Here is a 24429-nt window from a genome sequence, read left to right as displayed (position 1 = left end):
GAGTCATAAATTAGAGGACAACGCTGACGTACGTCATGCCACAAGGGCTTTGAATTTGAATCAATGTTTCTCATCGGATTTCAGTCCGAAAGGAGGAAGTGAGAGGGGATATCGACTATGATATATGAATCTGGAGGCCTAGATGAGACCCCCACTATAGGGCGCCCTTAAAAGGAGGGGAAGAAAAAGTCTATTAGGGGGTGCTCGTTGTTGCCTCGGAGCTCAGATGTGCTCGAATGCGATAAAGAGGATATGGAGCCTCGTCTTGACAGCTGGAAGCATAGATGATGATGGTGGAAGTGGAAGTGGAAATGAAGCATATGCGTTTTCAGGTACCCTACATAATATCACATCCCAATTACTTCAAAAGTCATCCGAAGCATAGAGCATCTTTGCCAAGGACCACCTATATCAGGAACACCAGGTCAAGATCTACCTGACTATGCTTTCGAAACTTGGCGTGTCGCAAATATATTTTGTTATTAGGTATTGAGGTAGCTAGTATAGGGAAACAGTTGCCTACTTCCCTAGCGAAGACATTTAACACAAAATCTTAGATGACTACTAATCAGATTCTAATCCTATGTCGATATCATCAAAACCGTTGGAGAGAAGAGATTAAACCTCGCGAACACGCGAAGGCTTGTCATGGATTATAATACTCTTGTATGAGATGCAGCCAAAACGACGAAATGAAAAAAAAAAAAAAAAATCTTTTCACGCTTGCAAGGAAAAACAGACACAACGAACGAAATCAAAACAAAGTTGGCCAAAACAAAAAAACAAAAAACGATCTAAATATCCGGTCTATCCAAGAAGCCAAAACAAAAAAAGGAAAAAAGAAAAAAAGAAAAAATTCCAGAAAATCCGAATGTATATAACCCAGAGTCCCGGAAACATAACACAAAACAAGCACAGGGAGAAAAGAAAGATGAACGAAGCTGATAACCGAAGAACGCCAAAGTTAACGAGTCTATCAATTAGCGAGATTAAAATGGGGTCGTAAAATGAGTTTTTGTGTCGTCTCTTCGTTAAAGGGGTAAAAAAAAAGAGTCCAAAGTTATTTTGAGATTGGAATGGTGGTTGTGTTTTGAGGGCTGACTGGAATGGGTTGTTCGCCTAGAGCGCAAAGTCGGAAGATGTGGCGCGGTTTTGCGCCGTGGTCTTCGTCGAGGTAATCAACGATAGCGGAGTCTATACTCATTGTTAGATCGGATCAGATTGTTTTCATGGATAGGTTATAAAAAAAAAAAAAGGAAAACTTACGTATTGTTGACCGGTTGTCAAACATGACTACAGTACGAGGCTGCCATCGCACGCGAGCCTGGAAGTCATGACCAGTGATGAGATGTTGCATGAGGAAATCTTGCAGGACGCGGAACTCAGGTTCCTTCAGTCCCTGAATCTTGGTGATGAATTCGCCATTGATAAAGAGACATTTTTCGCCGGTCACGGGGTGCACGCGGACAAGAGGGTGGACGCTCTCCACCGGGTCCTTGCGCACCAAGCCGCCAGTTAGCCTGGCGTGGGCGATCATTTTAGCAGAGGTGTGGACTGCCTTGAGATTGTCGATAAAGGATTGGAAAGTGGGGGATAGTCTCCTACAACAAGTTGGTTAGCCTCGATCTGACCCAAAGCGGCTCGGCAGGTTCCGAAGACTCACTTGTATGCAGCGTCTGTAGCGGCAAAGACGGTGTCTCCACCGACGTCGGGCCCCTGGAGCAAGCCTAGCATGACATAGGCAGGAGGCTGAATCTCGTAGCTGACGTCCTGATGCCATAAAGTGGTGGTTGTGCGTTGCTCCAGGAAGCGGTTGATCTCATCCACATTCCCGTCTCGGTGAATGATATGGAAACCTGGGTAGCCTTTCATCGACCCGGAGATGGGCTGATAGTTCGGCTTGCCGAAATGGCGCATAAAGCTGTACTGCTCTTCGGGGCCAGCATCGATAAGGTCCTGGTCGGGAAAGGCCACGACCTTGCGCTCGGCAATCAGCAATGCAAGTTCATCTTTGGCGGCATCGGAAAGCTTGTTCAATTGCACCCCCTCGACAATACTGCCAATGCAGGGTTGGATGTGTGATATTCTGGCGGTAGACGACAACAAATTCGGCTTAGACTTGTCCTTTACCCGCAGAGCGGGGTCCTGGTAGTCGAATGAAGGCAGCGGGTCAAACCAGACCTTGTCCCAGGTTGGTAGGTAATGGGAATATTTGACATTCTTTTTGGTCTCCTCGGAGACACTGACGTAAGGAATATTGATATCGTAGCTTATCGGCTTTTCAGCCTTTGTCGCTGTGAGCGTGAGTGTTTGAGACATTGCAAGACAAGAAAGCAAGAAAGGCTATTGGCCGTGATGGATGTGGTCGAGCCCAGAGGGGAAGGCACGGTAGTGAGGGATTTCTCCTTTGGAAAGGAAAAAAAAAATAATAACAATAAAAGAGCAGGCGAGTTTACCGCGCGAAAATAAAATTTTTTCGAGGAACAAAAGTTGGAGCGAGTCTTGTGACGTCCCTATGGGACTATAAATCCCCCTTCGAGTCCTCGAGCGGATCTAAATTGTGAAACACAGAGGAATTGGTGATTATACTATCTGTTAGGATCCAGTATAAAGGCCCACCATCAGCAGGAGAAGAACTAGGCTTGCATTTGAGTTGGGTCATTATGCCGGAAACGATGCAGTTGGGTGCCCGCTTTCGAGGAGAGAATTCCCGTTTGACTCGGCCCAGATAAACAATCTGGTGCTTGGGAAGGGCTCCATCAATGGGAAAGCAAAGGCCTGTACGGAGCGAGATGTCATCGATATCACATGTCGAACCGTCGCCTAAAAAAAAAGAAATGGGTTTTCCGATCCGGATTGACGAGAGTGGCGGTCAAGGATGCTTCGAAATCCAAAAGAATTAACTTGCGAAAAGTCTTAGCGGGCGCGCGCAGTTAATTGAGTTGTTGGGAGGGGGACCACAAAGCGGGTAAATTGCGAATTCAATACGAATCCTTGCAATCTCTCGAGCTGCCGGGGGGCGTGCTAGATTCAGTGGCTACAACAAAAGATGACTAGCAAAGATTACGGCAAGAAATCGACTGATGTGAGTCGTGCGTGAGCCTGGCTCCGTTATCGTTGCGCGGTGGTGAAATCCATGACTGGACAAAAGCGATGGGGGGGGAGATAACGATATCGGCAAACGTCAGAACATGCATCGAACGTTCTCTGCGACTGGTGGACGAAGGGAGATATCCCTGTCGGGGGTTGCATATTGAGCGCAGTCGAGTGATAGGCCCGAATCCAGCGTTATCAGAGGACAATAAGGGCACTGGCGGCATCCCTGCACGGGTTGCCTCATCGCCGTTGGAAGGAGACTCGAAGAGTCGAAGGGGGCTTTGTGATTGTGGAAAATTTAACTCCAGGCTAAGGAAATTTAGCACGTTTAGTTTCGCGTTGGAAGTTTGGAACAGCCGGGGTATCGCTCATTTATCGGATTCAACCAAAACAACAGCCAGACATCCCCTGTTTACGACCGTTGGATCCTGGATCTCGATTTCATATAACCAGGCCTGCATAAATAATTTTCCCGGTGAAGACTCGGATGTTGTGAGGGATACGCTGGCCTGGATTTGATAAGCTTACTCGGTAGTATGCCGAGCTAGGCCACTTGAGTGCAGCGTTTCCCGACGGTGGCTGCTCCACACTGCTGTACGTGTACGTAGGACGTATTCAGCATGGCCACGAAAGGACGGCCGGATTGAAAGGAATTGATCGACTGTCCGTTCGTATGATAAAGGTACGTCCGTATGCACGTACGTTCAAGAGTAGTCCCGTAGCGACGACGATGCCGAGTGTGGTAAACTCACCGCTGCCAGAAAAATACAGCGAACTCCATTTTACCCTACCCAGTACGTATGAGGTTCTCATTTCTAAGCATCCCGCCAACCCGGCGTTGATAAGGCAATTTGGAAGCTCGACCGTTAGTAGTCTAAGTGGGGCATTGAGATGGAGGCCATTTGAGGACCTACAGGCTACATACAGCCCGCGAGGTTAGGCAAGGGCGCCATTGAAGAGGAAGGTGTACCGTAGGTTCTGTTGATCTCGTTGATCTTGAATCATTGAGCATGATATTAATGTATAAAGTACGTGCTACATACTACGTACTTACGTCCTATGTCATTGGTGTACTTCCACAAATGGCCGCCGCTGAGTGCGTGATTGGCTATGGAGCAGATTGTCAATCGAACACCCTTGCATTGTATTGGTAAGAGAAACCACCAGCGCGAGTCTCAAGCCAGGCCCTTGGTGTCCAATCCGAGGTAAGCTTTTTTGTTTCATAGTTCGGTTTTTTTCCGGAGTTATGCAGAAACATCCGTTGGTTAACAACAACGTGCGAGCAAGCTCGATTATTTTCATTAGCAAATTCGAATTCCTAACATAACTAATGATATTAATGCTATCGTTTGTATACTACAGTAACATGTATACTCACCGCTCCGTTGATCAACAATGATGGTCAGCCATAGCTTCCGGGTACATATCACATCTGGAGCAGCTTGAAATGCACCAAATCTCGCCGCGGCTTTCGCAATCTCCACCGGAAAACACGCCAGCGGATTAGTTATTAGCTTAGGGATGTGTATACGTACGTAGAATTTCCAACTCGGGATGCAACACTGATGACAGCACCGGAAGGCATCCCCACCACGGCACAACGGGTTTTAACCTGCCGATCCCCGGTGTACTCTTTTTTCTATTGTTCGACTTGTATATCGTAAGCAATAAAACGAAGATAAGTTAACTAACTAGTTAACTTAGATGAAGAACGAACGCTAGTGCGGTTGGATTTTGAATTCGACGGACTGACGACCCGACAATGCATTGGACCAATTAGAGACGCGAACCGACTCATCGGTGATGGCACCAGTGCGATCGTCAAAGAATACGTACTACTGTAGTACGTAGTATGTATACTGGAATTCGTCTAGTCGGTCAGTTCGGTGGGTATTGGACTGTGCGACCTGCATTGATCTGAAAAAAAAAAAAAAAAAACTCGGAATCTGGAACCACGATGTCGGTAGTTGCTCGCTTCATCATGACTGACTCGCGAGTCTCGTTGCACATGGAGCTACCTATGCAACTTAGGAAGTATAGCATATATAAAGTTCGTATATAGAGTTCGTTGATCATGTCATATATTCAGGGGCGTCTCGGATGCAAGCCTCTATTCCGCAAGGACCTGGCAAGTGCTAAGCCGTGAGTAGATAAAGCTACCTAGCTTGATGGTTCGCCTTATCTTTGCTGCGGGTACAAACAACAAAGCCCGGGCAGTTTCACGACATCTGTCGCAGTGTCGCACAGTGTATGTACTATGTACGCTGTAGTAGGTAGTTAGTAGTAGTAGGACACCAGTACTACTATGCACTGTCTCGATTTAGCCGGCGGTTTTCGAACAAGTGAGATTGATAAGGATTCCGAAGTCGGGGGTCGTTATCTCCTGTACACCACACGTCAGAAAGTGCTGTGGATGTTGTTCTCTGTACGTGGACAACACCAAACCCATATTGACAGGGGTGCTCATGCATCCCTGAAGTCGTGATAGCAACTCATTTGTACCCGAGTAAACGTATGGACTAGAGGTTTGTTCCTGAATCGTCCATCCCGGTTGTTGGAGATCATCAGATCATGGAATGATGCATGTTCCTTGCAGAGGTGATAGAGCCAGAGCTTGTCGACTGTTGGTCGTGACTCCTCCCCAGGGTCGCTCGTTGATGCTCATGACCATGGTTCGAGGTCACATGACGGCAAGTTCTCCCATCTGAGTCTTTTCATAGTTGCAATTATCCCTGAAATGGTAAGACGTCGAAGACACCGTGAATTTGGTGCGGGGTTGATACTCTTTTCAATTCTCTTTCCGTCAAGTCTAGTCATTTCACGAATCTTTGATAAGCACCATTTCCTGAGCCAATGAATACTTTCACTCTCTTCTATTTTCCTGTCAAAATTGCTCCATGTTTTGTAACTAAGGTTGGGTGCCTAAACACACAGGCATGCATTCCGGATAAACGGCAAAAGTTCGCCCAGGACATCCATGGATGTTGCTACAAGTATAGCCAATCACTCGAGAGAAACGGTTTGATGTCATTTATCCAAGATATTCTACAATCGCACGCGAGCAGATCTCGTTGTCATCAGCGCATTTCTCACCGGTATTTGCGAGAAGAGGCAGTAGATGACGACCGTTACGGAGAAGGCTTTGTCTGAGGTTAAATCTGATCACAATGTATCTGATGAAGTGTATACACAGTCACCGGGACGATAAGATTCCTCCACCCACTTGAAAAACAGCGTAGATAGGCATTCAAGTGATGGGCATTAACCAGTTAGTATTTACAGATTGTGCTCTCCAATCGTTCGGGAGTTCTCAGCCTCGGCGTGTACATCCTCAGTTCCGTCAGTGACTATATTCGCGACAAGAAACCAGGCATAAACAGAAAACGGACATTCAATCTTGAAATAAACACAATAAATACAGAACGGTCAACAGTATGTACATATTCACAATCTCAAGTCTAGATATACCAACACAATTCAGATCATACTACGGAGTCATCAATTAGACTCGCATCCAACCCTCTCTTCCCCATTCTTCTCGAGAGGCAATTTACTCTTCAGGATTAACACCCATATCCTCCAACGCGCTTCTAGCATGCTGTCGTCCCTGGTCTGTGTTGGCTTTGTTATGCGCCGCCCTATAAAAAACACCCGTTAGCTCTTTGCTTCTCTCGTCAACCCCGCCCCCCCCCCCCTTTTTCTTCTTTTTTCAAACTCACGCTTTATACCCCCTAACAACATTAGTCCTGTTCCTCTGATCGCCACGACTGGTAGTCACATTCTCCGATCCATACTTTCCAGGTCCACCCCCACTGGGAGCACCGGGCTCGGCTTGAGTAGGCGCAGCTTCGCCGCCGGGGACGTTGACTTGTTCAATTACATCGCCGAATTGGTCCTCGAGGACGTGCCGGGCGTGCTCTTTGGCGCTGGCGGAGACGTTGGGGTTGTTCAGGGTCCTATCCCAGAAGTTAATCTGTTTTCTTCTTCTTTTTGAGTTGGGGGTAGGGCAATGAGCATACGCTTTAAATCCAGCCTCCTGTCGAGTTGGATTTGGGGATTGTGAGCGAGGCATGTTTTTTTTTTTTTTTTTTCTCTCTCTCTATTCTTCTTTTATTCTGTAAACAGAATTGGGTTGACTTTCGTCTTTTGATTTTTCGATAAAGATTCAAGAAGACACAAAGGAAGTGGATGCCGGGATTGAACCGGGTGTATAAATCCTGAGTTGTGGCGGGTGACGTCACATCCACCACCACCACTTGAATAATCCCAAGACCATGTAATACTTTCAGAGAGTGATGACTTGTTGGTGTGTGATGACAATGGCAATATTGGATTGTGTTGATTTGAAGTGTTGATAACGTTTTATTTGGTGGCGTTGAGGCGGGATTTCGGAGATGATTTCCTTCCATCTCTTACCTACCGTATCGTATCTGTGATAAGGGGTTAGTGGAGGCGAACCAACCTCCTGTGATAGAATTGATGCTTTGTTTAATTTTACTGGTATGGCTTATTAGCTATTAAATGTCCCTTTGTTGATCAGGTGCTCGGTGGTCAGATGTGTATTATTCTGAGTCATTAGGTACCTAGTGATGCATAAGTAGAAAGTAAAAGTACATGATTAATAAACAATTAAGGTACTAGCATCATAGACGGAGAGAACCGATTCCCTGCTCGCTCAAATAAGAGGCTTCATGGAATCCCATTAGTCGAATTAAACTAATCAAACCCCCTTTCAGTTCCAAGTTCCAAAGGATTAAGCCAATGCCCCAAACAAAGTCGAACAAATCAACAACGCAATAACACTCACGCCCCCCGTTGAAACTTTCATCGTCTTGACAGCAGCACCAGGCGAACTTGTACTCGACGCACTCGACCCTGTCGCCGTCCCTGTCCTTGTACCCGTTGAACTGGCCCCCGTACTGGAAGCACTGCTAACCGCGGCGGTGGCGGTAGCATTGAATAGAGCATTACAGAACGGATCTCCGCCATTATTTATAAAACACGATTGCAGGGACGAGATAGTCTGCCTCTGGGCGAGACAGTAGGCTGCGCAGCCGCCGGCGTAGGTAACTACTGATGCGACGCCACAGCAAAGGGAAAGCACCTCAGTGGCATTTGAGAGCCGGGTTGGGTGGATGCCGCAGGCGGCGTCGTCGGTGGGAATTTCGAAGATGGGTATCGCGCAGGATGACATGCCCGTTGAGAGTGTGGAGGGGGAGTAGCCGGTTGGTATAGCGGACATTTCGATGTCGAGAGGAGTATGAGGATGTTAACAGATGTGTGTTCGATTTGGTGCTGTCTATGTCGGTGATGAGCATAGAGAGACGAAACAACGCAAGAGAGGTTGCTCAGCTACTACATACCTAGTACGTATGTATATACAGAGTATCAGGTAAGGCCAAGGACATGTCTCAGTTTCGTCACTGGCTGATTGCAGGTGAGGCTATATGATTTCTATCTTTGGCTACGACTCCGAATGCGCCAATCAGAGCGCCAACAGCTACCGTTGGCTACCGTAGGGGGAGCTGTGAAACATGCCTAAAAAAAGAAAATCCGGGGAAATCTCTTCTTCTCTTCTTCTCTGGACGGTCTCGTGGTTTTTTACACTTACACGTCAGGATGTGCCAATAAACTCAACCCTCCTGACTAGGACATCCAACTCGCAAAGACATGACCACTGGTCCCTGATTCACGAGAACCAGAGCTGTACAACCTGGAATGTGATTGGTTCTTCCCGCCGATCATACAAACCAATGACCGATATGTTCGTTAAGGGGTATACAGCTTGATTACTACGTATCTATGGAGTATTGAATTCAAGGTGGGACATATCAAATGGCCTCCTGATCGAGTCAGCCTTATCAAATGCGTTGGTTGCCAAACGTCCAGAGAGTGTGCCGTAGAGTGGAGTTGTTGATAATCTCCGCGCGGACTACTAACCCTATTACTAACCCTAACGGCGTACCTTGTCAATGACGGAATTATTAACTATACATGTGGGACGTATAAACTCGAGCTTGAGGTACACCAAAATCTACCCATCTTTTCACCTCCATGCTCAATTGAATCCTGAAACTAACAATGGAAAAGAAAATCGGTATTTTCCCTGCCGCGGGCGCACTCGGCGGCAGCATCGTCAAGCACCTATCTTCCCTCATCCCAGCATCCAGCTTGATCCTCGTTGCGCGGAGACCTGATACTCTAGCTGAGTATAGTCGACAAGGTGCTGTGGTTCGGCACGCAGATTATGATGAAGATGCCTCACTGAATCGCGCCTTTGATGGTGTCGGGGTTTTGTTTTTGATTTCGTATGCGTCGTGTGAACACGAGCATCGATCGAGGGTATCTATGCCGCCAACGCCCTCCCTTTCTAGTCGTACATTCCGCTAATATTAATGGGTAGGCACACCGCAAAGCAATCGACGCCGCCCTGCACAGCGGCGTAAAACACATTTTTTACTCTTCGCTCGCCTTCGCCGGAAACCTCTCCAAATCCAGCGACGCACTCGTCATGCGCGCCCATCTCGATACAGAGGCATACCTGCAAGAACTCGGTCGTACCCGCGCACCCGATTTTACATTCACCATCCTCCGAGAAGGTCTCTACCACGAATCATTCCCGATTTATACATCCTTTTTCCGGCCTCAGGAGGTTATCGATGTCATTACCGATGAGAACACTCGACGACAAAGCGGTGGCGGGGATCACGGCGAGATTCAAATCAAGATTCCGCACGACGGGTCTGCGCCGGGAGTAGCGTGGGCGAATCGCGATGATTTGGGTGAAGCTAGCGCCAAGATTGTTAAGCTTTACATGCAAAACCCGTTGGGATTCCCGTTTACAAATAGCACGTTATTGCTGTCAGGCCCAAAAGTGCTTACATTAAACGAAGTGGTTGCGGTTTTGGAGAAGCTCATCCGCGAAAGAACGGGTAGGGATATTAGTGTTAAGATTAAGCAAGTCTCGGTTGAGGAGTATGCGAATCAGCCTCATGTGCCGCCATTGTTGACGTATCATGGCGTCGATCTCAGTCGCGAATGGGCGACGGCGTGGCAAGCTATACGCAACGGTGAATGCGCGGTTGTCTCCCCTGTGCTGAAAGAGATTCTGGGCCGGGAGCCAGAGGAATTCGAGACGACGCTTAGAAAGGATTTGACTAGAAAGTACGGTTCATAGATAGATGCAATAACAATTTTTAACTTCCCCCCCCCCCCGAGGCAATCTATTTCTTAATCAAATGCCTATTAACAGCGGTCAATGGCTCCTGTCCCAAGATCACCCTCTCACAATTCTCCATGGCGAGTCGTTCGAATCCCAACACCGTATCCATCGCACCACCAGCCGTGTGGCACGTTAACGCTACATTGCGCATGGTAGCCATTTTGGGATGAACATGGGGTTCGTTGTATTGAACGTCAAGCCCGACCGCATGCAGCTTTCCAGACTCCAACGCGGCAATGACGGCCTCTTCATCCACCAATTTTCCACGCGCAATATTAATGAATCGAGACCCATCACGGAAATGTGATAGCAACTCTGCATCAATAATCTCCTTTCCACCAAAGGGCATGGCGAGCACGACGCAGTCTACTTGAGACACCAGCTCCTCATTGGAAGCGCAATATGTCGCTTCAATAGCCCTTTCTTGTTCAGCCGACTTGCGGTATGGGTCGTGATAGAGGATCTTCATGCCAAACGCGCGATATGCCTTTTCAGCGATTGTGTAGCCGATGTTTCCGAGACCGATCATGCCCAGGGTTTTGCCGCGCGGGTTCCAGGCTGTGAGTTGAGTGTTTTTGTGTGCTTCTTGCCATTGTTCGGCGGACCCGGAGTGCGCGGCTACCAGAGACCATTTGAGGTTGCGGAAGACATTCAAGATGTGGTAGATGGCGGTGTCGGCGACGGCTTCGGAGGATGCTGCTGCGCCGTTGCAATACAGAATTCCTTGCCTCTGCATTAGTTTTGCCTGTATATAACTACATAACTAGTAGGAAGAAGAGAGAGAAATACCATGATCGGCCAAAACATCCACATCCGCCCAATCATAACCCGCACCTGCACTCGCAAATACTTTTACACTTTCTGGCAGTAAAGGGACTAACTCCTTATCCCAACGGCCCATTTCGCCTCCAGAGTTCCAGAAGGGCCGGCATATGGCCTGGAAATCGCCCCATTTCTTGTCTTTTAGGGCTTGCATGAATGCATCGCGTTGTCGTTCTTCGAGCGATGGTCTGATAATGGTGAATTGGGAGGAGAGGCGGTCGAGGATTTCAATGTTGTATTTGATGGGGTCGCCGATGTGAAGGATTATTGGTTTCGACATTTTGACTTCGTTTTTTATCTTCTCTTATGAATTTCTTTGGGTGTTTTTTTTTTCCCCAATGCCTTCCCTCATCTAAAGCTTTATTTGCGAGGGGTATGTAGAACGTCGCTGGGCTTTATACTCAGCACAAAAAGTTCAAGGCCCCATGCAAAGTGGGGAGGTATGTTTGTTCCGAAATAGGAAATTAGCCGACCTACAGTACCTAGTTACTGCTCCAGGGTTCAGTTACTTCAAATTCGCTCAATGCGAACTCGTGATGCTTCATGACAAAAAGACCGACAAGGAGCTATCAAGATGAACGTGCAATGGGCGAGTTGTGTACTGATCTCGTAGTATGTAGAGCTCTTCCAGCACTTATAGTTAGCTAGTGCTTCTACCCCCATTACATCAATCATGATCAATGGACCCCAAGGAGAACAAATATCTCATGATCAAGTCTATATATAGGAACTTGACGATACTTACACTATATATGCTTCGTCAGTGGTTGATTCCCCTCGCTCGGCATCATCCCCTCGATTCTCAGCATCGGCTCGTCTCCGACTCTCCAAATTAGGCGACGGGCTCGCATGACTCATGATTCGCAGAACGGTCTTCTCGCCGTATCCACTTTTGCATCAATACGCGCTGTGGGGTTAACTCCGGGGTATCTCCGCACATCGTCGCTCCAGTTCGTGAGTCGTGCAGAAAGTCGACTATGGTAGGCAGGAATGTTGTACATCTATATGCAATTGTCTGGATCGCGATTCAGCTATTAGAGTGCAGGTTGAGACTAGATTCCTGTCATGTAGCGCTTTCAGTGTGTTTGGTCAGAGAAACTAACAGAACATGAACTCGTTTTGTAAAGCGATGTCGAAGCACCCTTCACAACCTATCTCCAACCAAATGTAGAGAACCTACTACATTTACGATTCACCTTCTTGCTTCATCCGAAACCTATCATAATACACGACCGCCTCTAACAACGCTTGAGTCCCAATCGCACTGAAACCACACATCAGCTCAAACCCTCATCGCATCCGTTTAGAGTGGGAAAACATACCAATCTTCCAGCGAACAATACTCCTCCGGATTATGACTAACGCCATCGCGACACGGCACAAAAATCATTGTTGTTGGGCACCGTCGACTGGTATACACGCCGTCATGACCCGCACCACTGGTAATGTCCATATACTTACCCGGTCCTACGAGATTATGTGCTGCGGCTCTCACCGCATTAATACAGTTTTCATCAAACCGAACCGCGGCGGAATCAGTGTCGATTTGCCATGCAAACGAGACACCCTTTCCGTCCTGCGCGGCGATCTTGTTGAATGATTCAAGACATTCTGCTTGCACTGTATCAACCACGGTATCATCTGGATGACGAATGTCGAGTGTGAATGTCACTTCTGAAGCGATTGTATTTGTTGACGCGTTAGAGGGGATTTTGAATATCCCAGTTGACGCTAATGCGCCGTATCGCTGCGCAATCTCGTTAGAGGATGCTATCATTCTCGAGGCCGCCAGGAGCGGATCTCTGCGTGCGCTAAGCGGTGTTGTACCGGTATGCGCGTCTCGACCGGAGATGGTAAAGCTTAGCCATCTATATGCCTGCGAGCCCTGGACGACGCCTATAGATCGGTTAGTGTGTTCCAAGATGGGGCCTTGTTCGATGTGTAATTCGAAATGGGCGCTGAGTGGGTATCCAGATGCAGAGTCATATGAGCAGGCGATTTCGCCGAGATAGTTGTGTCGCTCAAGTTCGGATTTGAGGGTTATGTTGGGATTGTGGATGTCGCGGAGATCCCATGCTTCCTGGAGGGGTATGTCGCCAGCCCAAACCCCCGAGGAAGTCATTGATTTGGGAAATCTGGCTCCTTCTTCACACAACTAGTATCAATAATACAATTCCCTTTGCAATATCGATAGGTAAGTAAACATACTTTGTCCAATTAACCAACCCAACATCAAACGCCGTGTGATACCCGCTCTCCTTCATCGTTCGAAGGACTTCTAATGCAGCCATGATCCCCAAGATACCATCATACCTCCCTCCTCGGGGCTGGGTATCTAGGTGACTACCCATGGCGATCATGGGTGCTGGTGAGTTCAATCGGCCTTTTTGCCTGGCGAACATGTTCCCCATCTGATCAATATGCAGTGCACAGCCTAGTTTCTGGACTTGGTCGCTGAGCCAGCGACGCACTTTCGCATCAGCGTCGGTGAGCGTGAGGCGGGCCATGCCTGTGTCTGTGGGGTTGCTGTGTGGATATTATCAACAAGGGATATCTAGGTGCGAGGGAGGCTTCGTGAATTGACGTACTCGCCATAGCGATGAGCTGCGCCCCATTCGCACGTCTCATGCAAAGTCTCTCACAGTCGCGTAGTATTGATCTTTAGACCTGACAGTTTGGTTTGCGATATGGATGTTGAAGCTAGTCGTCTTGCGGTAGACTGGGATTCAAGGGTGCGAGTGGTGGTGTTTCGAGCCACTCGAGTGAGTAGTGTCATCTTTATCAATGAGCACGGGGTATTTGCAGATCCGATGTAGTGTGAGCTACATTAGATTAAATCTATCAAGATCTTAACGGTAACCTGGATTCAAGATGCAAATCGGTGAGGCATTTTGAAATGCGCCTTCTGATAACATTGATAAGAGGCTACTCCACATTGATAAGGTAGGCCTCTTTCTTGGCGGATATCGTAACCCTAAGCCCAGCGACGATTATGTCGCCCAATTTACATGGTCGAAACTGACTCCTCTCAAGTCAGTCCAAATCTCTAGACAAATTTGTAGTTGACGTCGTCATCTAGATTTGGGAGCGTGGGTCAGTATTTTCAGGGGTAGAGTACTAGGGTTCAGAACCCTTCAGTTTTCGTCTTCAGCAATAACTCGACACCACCGAAACTGAACTGCCTTGATTTCCATTGTCATTCTTCCAGAATACCCGGAAATGCCTACGGATAGTGTCGCGCCATCAACCCGAGCGGGGTCATCGAAAATTAGAGGGCGCTATCCTTCTTTAAAGATCTGAGATGATGGCTTATCATCATAAGGATCTAAGTTTGCATAGACATTTTTTAATTATTGCTTCGAGAACGACATTCCGAAGCTGGTTAGATCCTGGCGTATAAACCGCGCCGTAGAAGGTATATGCACATGGCCATTTAAAGAAAGGAAGTTCGTCGTGCAGGAATTGCGCAGCCTCGTCGTTTGTATTTTTTTTTTTTTAAAAAAAAAAAATCACGGCCCTAGTCTCAGCTAGCGAATTTTTTCGCTTTCATTCTTTGGAAATTCATTCTAAAACCGTGGTTTATCATCCCAGGTCCTTGACCCAAAAGTAGATCCCCATAGTGGAGGCTTTTGGTACGTACTACCATATATGGTAACTACATAACCGGATAATGGTTTATATAGGGTTAGGGCTAATGTTGGCTTGATTGGTCGGGATATATTAACTCGTGTCTTTTGAACAGAAGAAATGATCGGCAAGTAAAATTCCACCGATTGAGTATACTTTGATCAAATTAAAGCTTGTATGATTGCTAAGGTTTCAGCCGCCTGCTCGGACACATCTACCATATGATCCGGGCTTCCTAGCCGGTAGAACTTGACAGCTCACGATTCTCCAGCCCGACAGTTAACCTTTTCTAGTATTCGCGGGCGTTGGAGGCCATTCCATTCATTGGCTGCGACCAACGAAAAGAAACGTGCGATTTCCACGTTTGTCGCTTGACGCATAGAGTGCTATCGAGTAACAAATGGGCCGAGAACCCTGCTACATACGTATTTAGCCGGCAAAGAAAATATCTCGTTTGACTCAGATAGTATATTTCCCCCCATGGGGACGAATCATGATTTGGGATTCTGGCTTTTTGTAATCAAATAGGCATAAACTAGATCCAAAACAGCAACTGCACCCCAAAAAGTGCGGGGAAAGACCTATGTCCTAGTGGACGTCCTAATTGGCCCCCCAGAAAGGAGAACAGAGTCTCTATTCAGGCTAAATTTACACCAACGAACCGATGCTCTCCAGATAAATGCGCCGATCTTGCTTCTTTTCGTCCTCACGCGTGTTTGAATGCCACTACGAGTAATCATAGACCGACACGAGCTGCGAGTGAGCTGTGTGTTGGTTTCAAATACGACGTGACGGCGGCTCCTGAATGGCCAGGGCTCAGGCAGTTAAACCCCGGATAAGTCTCCAAGTTCCTCGCCGGGAAAATTGTTTCTTCTGGCAGAAATTATCATGCCAAATGCCACATAGTATAAATAGAATAGTCTGATCCTGCACTGGGTCATCCAATGCGTGAAGGATTCTCGAACAGAAGCCGAAGAAAGGTAAAAGGCTATTGAGTTTTCTGTAAGCTTTTATACTCGTTCCGTCCCTTTAGTTTTGTTCTTATTCCAAGCCCCCCGAAGTTTAATGCTAATAAGAAAAAAAAGTTGATTGCCGCCATGCCGCTTGCTATCGCTTCACAGACCGACGATGCCGCTCTCAAGCGACGTATGGCCCTTGCCGGCTCGTCTGGGCCACTGGCTGCCTTTCAAAACCTACGGGTCGTCGGTATTGCCATGTTTGCTTGTCTAGGTGGATTGCTATATGGCTACAACCAGGGTGTTTTTAGCGGTATGCTCGATATTGTTGGATGTATAGTATTTAACTTGCTGATTTTGTGTGATAATTTAGGTGTCTTGACAATGACCGCATTCGGCAACCATATGGGCGCATACACAACGGACTCTACTAAAAAGGGTTGGCTGACTTCAATCTTGGAATTGGGTGCTTGGTTCGGAACACTCTATTCGGGATTTTTGGCCGAGGTGCTTAGCCGGAAATATGCAATTTTGATCAATACTGCTATTTTCATTCTGGGTGTTATTATTCAATGCACAGCCGTGTCATCTTCCGGTGCAAATTCCATTCTGGCTGGTCGTTTTATTACTGGTATGGGTGTTGGTTCGTTGTCGTAAGTACTCCCTCGGTCTGTCTCGTTGGAAACCAAACTGACCTGTATATATTATAGGATGATTGTCCCTATGTGTAAGAAATGACGAACCTTGTTTCTGCTGCTCCGAACTAACGTTGGTGTAGATAATGCTGAATGTGCTCCTCCCGAAATCCGTGGTTTACTGGTCAGTCTACAACAATTTTCCATCGAATTCGGAATCTTGATTTCTTTCTGGATCGACTACGGCACAAACTATATCGGTGGAACAGGCGACAGCCAAAGCGATGCAGCCTGGCTAATCCCTCTTTGCCTACAACTTGTTCCCGCCGTCATTCTTTTTGCTGGTATGATTTTCATGCCCTTTTCTCCTCGATGGCTTGTGCATCACGACCGCGAGGATGAAGCCCATCGTGTCATCGCCATGCTTCACGGAGGCAGTGGCACATCAGCCGCGATCGATGAGGTTATCGAGCTCGAATTCCTAGAGATCAAGGCTCAGTCTATGTTCGAGAAGCGTTCTACCGCAGAAAAATTCCCTCATTTGCAGGAGCAGACGCCTTGGAATACCTTCAAGCTTCAGTTTGTCGCTATCGGCTCTTTGTTCAAGACCATGCCTATGTTTCGTCGTGTCATCGTCGCTACCGTGACTATGTTTTTCCAGCAATGGACTGGCATTAACGCCGTGTTGTACTACGCACCAAGTATCTTCGGTGCCTTGGGATTGTCTAACAACACGACTTCCTTGCTGGCGACTGGCGTTGTTGGTATCGGTAGGTTTTAACCATATCCCCTTTCACTTCTAGTAGGCTAACACAGATAGTCATGTTCTTAACCACCATCCCAATGATGGTTTACGTCGACCGAATTGGTCGCAAACCCGTTCTCATCGCCGGCGCCATTGCAATGGGCATCAACCATCTCATCATTGCCATTATTTTCGCCATCGAGCAAGACCAATGGCCAACCCACAAAGCCGCTGGTTGGGCTGCGATCGTGATGGTCTGGCTCTTTGCCGGAAATTTCGGCTGGTCCTGGGGTCCATGTGCATGGATCATTGTCGCTGAGGTCTGGCCACTAAGTGCTCGTCCTTACGGAATTGCCCTCGGTGCCAGTTCCAACTGGATGAACAACTTTATTGTTGGTCAGGTTACACCGGATATGATTACTCATATGAGGTATGGTACATTCATCTTCTTTGGAGTGATGACTCTTGTGGGTGCAGCATTCGTATGGATGTTTGTGCCAGAGACGAAGCAGCTCACCCTCGAGGAGATGGATGTCATCTTTGGTAGTCAGGGTGTAGCCGCTTCGGATAAGGAGAGGATGGAGCAGATTCGTCTAGAGTTGGGATTAGTGGATAGAGCTAGCGAGGAATTGCAGACCGCAGAGGTCAGGGAGGAGGTCAAGGAAAGTGAGGTCAAGGCTGAGTAATTGTCCTTGCATCTCTGTTGAATTTTTTTTCATCATTGGTGATTATGCGCCCAGTAGTTGCGAGAATTATTCGTACTGGTCGTTCCAACTGCTGAGACTCAATTCATCTTCCCAATCCATCTTGTTTGTTTGTTTGTTTGTTTGTTTACACAACGAGCATACCGTCACTTAGTACGCTCAACGATTATACCCAAAGATGTTCAATACTGACATTACGTCAATCTAATAATTCTAAATCTCATTCATATCCTCGTCCCTTTCAGGAACGCATCATGAAGGGAGCCTCTTCATGCCTTCTTATGCAAGAGTAAGCCGGGACGCATAACTCGTCTCAGGATCTATAAGCATTATGAGGATTGATGTGGAAGATCTCTATGGTGGGGTTGGTAGGGCCACATCTTTATTTGGGTATAATTATATCCAGCCATTGCCTTTTGTTTCAAAGTACCACCAATGGGTGTGTTCTTTCACTCAACTACTTGATAATGGAGGGAGAGTCAATCATGGTACGATTCAACGCTATACTTGTAACCGTAACTCATTAATTCTTTTTCTTAGGAATCAAGGAGTTCGCCATTACGGCATATTTCACTGGCTCGCATTTCTCAAGTCACCCTGTTGGAATAGTTGTTTATAATAATTATATTTAGTATATTATGGTATCATATACGTACGAATCACATATCTACAAACCCAACCCACCTTCATTCCTCTCTCAACCATCCCTCATATTATAGCTTATTAGAGATCCATACCAACAAAGCCATTCCAGTTTGCGACAAACTACACCAGTTACAAGATTAAAGTTAGTGGTCACTCTCATGAACTGGGTTCAATGGATTCCGCTAGTTTGCGTTTGATTGGTTGGAGTAGGGGTGACCGGAAGCTGAATTGGAAGAATACTGGTAGTCGCCACCAGATGCTTCATTCTTATTCTTATCAGCATAACCAGAGTTGATCGCCGCGGTCTCAGAAATATTCGTCTGGTGTTCATTAATGGTACGGTCACTTCCGTTCACATCTCCATTAACGCCGTTGCTGACGCCGTTGCTGACGCCTAGGTCACCGCCTGTGGTGGATGACGACAACTGGCGTTCCTTGGCAGCAGCAGGGTCCTCGAGGCTCTCTGCGTCTTGGCCCGGATTGCAGGTCTCATAACGCATCTTGTTCAAGAAGAAGTAGAAGCTGGATGCGAGACAAGATCCTAGCATGGGGCCAAGGAAATAGATCCAGAAGTAGTGAGGGAAGCTATGGTTGACAACGGCTGGACCGAGAGAGCGGGCAAAGTTGAGCGAGGCACCTGTAAAGTAGATTCCTATATATACCAGCGAATTAGTTTCATGAATAAGGAGCTTAAAAGGGTAAAAGTGACATACCAGTAAGATGACACAAGAACAAAGTCAAACCAATACCGACAGGTGCCAAGAAGGTGCTCTTATGTTTAACAACAGCAAGCATGATAATGACAAATACCAATTGAGAGGTGAGGAACATCTCAATGAAGAGACCCTGCGCAACGTTGGTACCGCCACCGAGCGTGTTTTCAACATTGAGAGGACCGGGAAACAAAGCAGACACCACAGCAGCAGCACAGATTCCAGCTACGATTTGAGAGATTACCACGAAAACACCGCGGATTGCTGGAAGGCCACCGACCAGGAAGAGAGCCAATGTGACCTGTCACATTGAATCAGCCATATATATCTCCGCACTATATCAAAAGGAAGTAACTTACCGCCGGATTGAACATGCCACCCGTAACACGATAAAAAGCCCAGACATTTACCGTCAGCGAGAATCCAAATACCAACGAAATATACAACAACTTGGATGTATCAGGACCCGATCCCGGTTCCGGGGCGGGCGTGTTTGCGACTTGGGCACCAACGAAGCCAAAGAAGAGGAACATGAATGTTCCAACGAATTCACCAATTGCGGCAATCATATTATTGCGCAAATTGTCAGCTATGCTTAGCATTGGAAGTTGCGTTGATTGACGGTTTGTAGAGACATGGGAGAGCTCTGTGTCCGCCTGGCCCTGGTCGGAACGACGATAAGCTGTGCTGAGGACTCCCATTTCTACGTTTGTTTGGTGTGTTCTTTCTTGATAAGGCAGGTCTTGTTGATTGTTTCCCTGAGTAGATGTATGAATCGAATTGGTAACAAAGGAGAAATCATCAAAAGTTCAAGACACAAGTGAGACGTTATCTTTATAACGCTTCGCGCCTCCTGAATCTCTATTATTGGTATGTCGAGTGTGCTTACTGACACGTCATGACTCTGCTCGTCGATACGTAACGACCTCCCAGATCAGGAAGGATGTGTATTCCTAATATCCAATTACATCAAAGTTCAAACTCATTTTATAGACCTTCTGCAATTCCTATGTTCTTGTTCCAGAGAGTCAACTATGGGAGAGGATCACCTGAGTCAGGTAAGCCCAAGGAGGATACTCTTTGATTCGGTGACCATGAGAGAGATTGGTGCTATTCTCGCATGGTCTAGATACTCCGGCTACTGCGTAATCTGGCTCGCAGTTCTCTGGTTTCAGACCAACCCTTATCGTTATTGTATCTACCTATCTAGGCTGCGTGCAGAACACCTTATATATTCGACAAAGTCGAACAATGTGTCTACGATGGACGAGCGAGTCCTTCGTCAACTACCTAATCAAACTAACTGTAGTTTTCCAGTTAATCTCGCAGCATATAGAATGTATAGGCAGCTTTACAATTTTTCGACTTCTCTTGCCTGGATAGGGAGTGGTCGTGTCATGTCTTTTGTCATGTGATGCCAAAATTTCCGCATTCGGTAATTTTGTCCCAAAACGGCGTTTCCCTATACGAGATATACGATATTAGGGTATACTACGTAGAAGCCATCAGCCAGTCAACCACGTGCTTTTTCTTCTTTTTCTTCTTCTGCTTCTTCGTTCTAGTGCTTTCTATCCCACCATGAGGAAGCCCAGACTTATTCCAGAAATTCTTCATATTCGTGAGTAATTGATTCCTCAATGACCTATCAGAATTAAGGGAATTACGGTTAGTCATCCTTCTGCAAACGGAGAACAATGTATCAACTGTGACAGTGGTCAAAACCATGGATTGAGCTATCTAGGTGCACCGAGTCTACAGGCAATATCAAACATGGAGAAGAAAAGGAAAGAAGAAAAAGAAGCTATCCGCCTAGCAAAGGATATTTATGCCTTCCCTTGTGTGAGGGCCTTTCCCAACTAGGCACCGCTCAAGGAGCAATCCCAATATGGCACTGTCAGGGTTCGAAGCCCTATCGACGGGAATACCCTCCTCAGTCCTACCAGCTCTGCCAAGAGTCTCCGCCACGGCGCCTTGGTGATAGCTTACCGTACGGCTGTCACATCAACTTGGGAAGCTGGAACACGTCTGATTGCTGGTCCAGAATAAAACGCTTTGAACCATAGAACGATGCAATATGGATGACATTGTACCAGAGATGTGGTTACCCTATCAACGTAGGCGAATGCTGAGTAACAGAGTTCTCAGGTAGAACAATTAAACTAACCAACCCAGAACGAGAGAATTAAATAAACCAAAGGACTGTATGGAGTGCTACACGAACTGTGTATAAACGACGGAGTAGGAATCTCACAGAGTAGTGATCTCACAGAGTAGTAATCTCACAGAGTATGAAGCCATCCAAAGCCCGATCACCGAACTAGGACTGAATTCCCAGAGAAAAATTAAGCTGGGTCCGCGGAGCGGACGAAGGTGTGCAGTGTCCCCACTACTATAACGTGGGACCTTTTACTAAGCATGGGATGAATGTATGATGCTCCTAAGGCTCATGTACTTGGATGCGATACTAAGCTCACACCCAATCAGTATTTACCTCGGCACAGTCTTCCGTAGCGCATATATTGAAATACACGGTCTCCCACGTTTGAGTTGTGTTTAAAGAGCTGATACTTCAATAAGAAGATCAAGTTTCGCGTTGGTAGGTTGGCTTATGACATCATTGGCAATACACAAGTTCTGCTTTTCATCGCATTCTGTAAGAAAGAAAATAGATTCCCAATTGCTATCGAACAACTAAATATGCTGGAACGTTGTGTGGGTGGTTTGTGCCAACACAGGGAATCCAAAAAAGGAAACTCATAACTCATAATAACTCCTTGTCGGCCAATTAGACACCAATCCATTAAAACAATGAGAACAAGAACAGTTTGAAGGCCAATCAACATTTTTGTTTTTATAGAGCCACGGCGACAAGACCGACAAGACCAGCAAAGCCAGCGAGTCCCATACCCAATCCAGCAGTAGGAGCGGCTGCGCCTCCAACGGAAGCGGTAGTTGAAGCGGCGGTAGCCCCGGCATGGGTACTAGTAAAGGTGCTTGTAGCGGTAGCAGAACCAGCAGAGTTGGTGAGAGTAGTGGCGCCGGTCACAGTACTCATACCGGTGACATGGGCAACGGTGTTGGAGGCGCGCGACGCCAAAGATGAGGCCGCACTACTCTCATTATCGGCAATAATCGAAGCATCGGAAGCAAATTGCGATGCTATCGAGGCGGAAGCACTGTTCGTCTCGGTCGCGGCTCTGGCAGCCCACGAGGTGGCTTGTACAGAGGCATCGCTGGCAAGACTGGAAGCGTCGCCGGCCCATCTGCTATAGTCTGATGCTGCGGCGCTGGTATATGTAGCGATTGAGTGGGTGAAGGAACCCCAACCAGAGGTGATTGAGCCGCCGATGCTGCTCAGATCGGAACCTAGTTGTCCGCCAAGATTGCCAAAGGCACCGCCGAGATTGCCAAAAGCATTGCCAAGGTCGGTGCCGATAGCACCAAAATCGCTGCCGATTTGGCCCCAGAGGTCTCGTCGTTGGTGGACGGAGGGAGCTTCTGTAATTTCGGGGTGAGGGACAGCGGAGGCCGTGGTAAGCAAGGCCGAAGCAAGAATGAGTTTGTACTGCATGACGTTGGTATTATTTATTGATCCGAAGTATTGACTAGATGGCGTCTCGTTAGACACTCAATTGCGAAGGATGTTCTGAAGAATGTTATGTGGTATGAAATTTGATGAAGATAAACTCTTCAAACACGAGCGAACCATCTCCTTTTTATGTACCGAACGACATGATTAGATCTATCATCCCACTACATAGTGGGATCACCCCCCAGCAGGACTGTCTAGTAGCGGCATACACTGCCCGTACAGATACGGTGCGACATGATCAAAGCTCCGTACTTCGTACGGCCGATACACTAACAAACTACCCCATGCCACGAATCGAATTGAACTAGAAATCAGGTAAATCACGTAACACAAGCGAATGCTCAGCCCCAAGAATCCGGTAGAAGTGCGATTGAAAAGACCGTAAAGACGAGAAGTCGGAGGCTTGAAGTTTAAACATGGGCCAATTAAAGGGGAAGATGCTCCACATTCTGATTATATAATGCATTTTTACTGGTGGCGGAGTTTGTTACGTTACATAGTTACTCTGTACGCGGTGCTCGTGTTTCCATACGGGTACGAAGCACCACTTATTAGCTTGGCCTTTGGCTTTAAGACGTAAGTTACTACATCCATCTATCTTGTAACTAGCTAATTTATCGACTATGCTATGCTTATGAAGCGCAATTGCCTACTTGATTTTACTCCAGCTTGCACTTCTGAAGAACCTCAAACAGCTGCATCGTCATCTCAATGAGTAACCTTTGGAAGCAAACGACCACACGAACTCATTAAACTAATGTATCTGATCGACAAGCCACTGATGTTTCTAATTTCCTGTACCTATCTTAGTGCAGAATCGAGACAACAGCGCGCAAATTAATTACAGGGCAAAGTAGTTTTTTGGCCAGCCCTAGGGCCCCTTTGATCCCCAGGATGCGCGTTTGACGATCTGCATGTAATTTTGATACCTAGCTTTCGTATTATAAACGACGACCGTATCCGCCAAGAACATGCTGATTGGCCCAACAAGCGGTCACAGCCGCAATGCAATGGGTCAAAATAAGACCGTGGCTGAAGTGTGGGACATATCGGCTCTGTAGTCTAACCAGGTCGTGAATTGAGCTGCCTGGTGTGGCGGAGGTATCTCTCAGTGTGTGTGTCCCGGTGATAGAAATAGAATTGCAAAGAGCAAATCAGATACGTATTTATTATTCTGCCTGGAAAAAACTCTCGTTGTCTGCTGAGGGTGTGGTTCTATACGATGCATACATTGGTCGTGATAGCCAGCAATGCAGGAATCCGTACCATCGGATGCATGCTATGTACGGGTGCCTGTAGGCATGCAGATGCCATCTGATTGGTCCATTGTGGCATATATACACGAAGATTCGTCAACATATCGTAGTACAGCCAAGTTCCAACCCTGCGCACCCTTGCTTTCTCTTCCGGGTAGGTGAGTTGGCAGCCCAGCTGACAATAGCTTCCATACTATACGCCTGAGAATAGATTGATCATCTTAACAACAACGCAATCTTCGATAGTCACGCTGCTGCATACGACGTACGCATTGTAGCCTTGACCGCTACCGTCCCGGTGCCATAAAAGAGCAAAAACTTGAACCATGGTTCCGAATGCTCCCGGGACAAGGATAGATCTGACTCGCAGCCCACAAAGAACAGAGTCCAGGGACATCCATGGCACAACCGTGTTT

The 24429-nt window shown here is 47.0% G+C and overlaps 9 protein-coding genes across 9 annotated transcripts; 2 read left to right on the top strand and 7 right to left on the bottom strand.

Annotated features, from left to right (window-relative positions):
- Positions 1 to 1060: 1060 nt before the first annotated feature.
- Positions 1061 to 2319, bottom strand: EYB26_009263 (uncharacterized protein; the record flags this gene model as incomplete). Its single annotated transcript, XM_054268513.1, has 3 exons — positions 1061 to 1194; positions 1267 to 1601; positions 1664 to 2319. 3 exons carry the CDS (start codon positions 2317 to 2319, stop codon positions 1061 to 1063), a joined length of 1125 nt encoding a protein of 374 aa, XP_054124488.1.
- A 4327-nt stretch (positions 2320 to 6646) lies between these two features.
- On the bottom strand, positions 6647 to 7168 carry EYB26_009262 (uncharacterized protein; the record flags this gene model as incomplete). The annotated part of the gene is made up of 3 exons (XM_054268512.1): positions 6647 to 6734; positions 6816 to 7052; positions 7116 to 7168. 3 exons carry the CDS (start codon positions 7166 to 7168, stop codon positions 6647 to 6649), a joined length of 378 nt encoding a protein of 125 aa, XP_054124487.1.
- A 681-nt stretch (positions 7169 to 7849) lies between these two features.
- Positions 7850 to 8338, bottom strand: EYB26_009261 (uncharacterized protein; the record flags this gene model as incomplete). Its single annotated transcript, XM_054268511.1, has 1 exon — positions 7850 to 8338. The coding sequence occupies one exon, from the start codon at positions 8336 to 8338 to the stop codon at positions 7850 to 7852; it is 489 nt and encodes a 162-aa protein (XP_054124486.1).
- Positions 8339 to 9177: 839 nt separating this feature from the next.
- EYB26_009260 (uncharacterized protein) lies at positions 9178 to 10273 on the top strand (the record flags this gene model as incomplete). Its single annotated transcript, XM_054268510.1, has 2 exons — positions 9178 to 9438; positions 9500 to 10273. 2 exons carry the CDS (start codon positions 9178 to 9180, stop codon positions 10271 to 10273), a joined length of 1035 nt encoding a protein of 344 aa, XP_054124485.1.
- A 46-nt stretch (positions 10274 to 10319) lies between these two features.
- On the bottom strand, positions 10320 to 11420 carry EYB26_009259 (uncharacterized protein; the record flags this gene model as incomplete). Its single annotated transcript, XM_054268509.1, has 2 exons — positions 10320 to 11041; positions 11108 to 11420. The coding sequence occupies 2 exons, from the start codon at positions 11418 to 11420 to the stop codon at positions 10320 to 10322; spliced, it is 1035 nt and encodes a 344-aa protein (XP_054124484.1).
- A 905-nt stretch (positions 11421 to 12325) lies between these two features.
- On the bottom strand, positions 12326 to 13647 carry EYB26_009258 (uncharacterized protein; the record flags this gene model as incomplete). The annotated part of the gene is made up of 4 exons (XM_054268508.1): positions 12326 to 12404; positions 12463 to 13285; positions 13349 to 13398; positions 13454 to 13647. The coding sequence occupies 4 exons, from the start codon at positions 13645 to 13647 to the stop codon at positions 12326 to 12328; spliced, it is 1146 nt and encodes a 381-aa protein (XP_054124483.1).
- Positions 13648 to 15864: 2217 nt separating this feature from the next.
- Positions 15865 to 17789, top strand: EYB26_009257 (uncharacterized protein; the record flags this gene model as incomplete). Its single annotated transcript, XM_054268507.1, has 5 exons — positions 15865 to 16036; positions 16097 to 16376; positions 16434 to 16450; positions 16502 to 17128; positions 17179 to 17789. 5 exons carry the CDS (start codon positions 15865 to 15867, stop codon positions 17787 to 17789), a joined length of 1707 nt encoding a protein of 568 aa, XP_054124482.1.
- Positions 17790 to 18634: 845 nt separating this feature from the next.
- On the bottom strand, positions 18635 to 19866 carry EYB26_009256 (uncharacterized protein; the record flags this gene model as incomplete). The annotated part of the gene is made up of 3 exons (XM_054268506.1): positions 18635 to 19104; positions 19166 to 19466; positions 19525 to 19866. 3 exons carry the CDS (start codon positions 19864 to 19866, stop codon positions 18635 to 18637), a joined length of 1113 nt encoding a protein of 370 aa, XP_054124481.1.
- A 2150-nt stretch (positions 19867 to 22016) lies between these two features.
- EYB26_009255 (uncharacterized protein) lies at positions 22017 to 22736 on the bottom strand (the record flags this gene model as incomplete). Its single annotated transcript, XM_054268505.1, has 1 exon — positions 22017 to 22736. The coding sequence occupies one exon, from the start codon at positions 22734 to 22736 to the stop codon at positions 22017 to 22019; it is 720 nt and encodes a 239-aa protein (XP_054124480.1).
- Positions 22737 to 24429: the final 1693 nt, after the last annotated feature.

The sequence above is a fragment of the Talaromyces marneffei genome, chromosome 7 (genome assembly GCF_009556855.1).
Source record: "Talaromyces marneffei chromosome 7, complete sequence".
Classification (NCBI taxonomy): Eukaryota; Fungi; Ascomycota; class Eurotiomycetes; order Eurotiales; family Trichocomaceae; genus Talaromyces; species Talaromyces marneffei.
The sequence above is the reverse complement of the archived record's forward strand: the minus strand, read 5'-3'. Positions and strand labels throughout refer to the sequence as shown.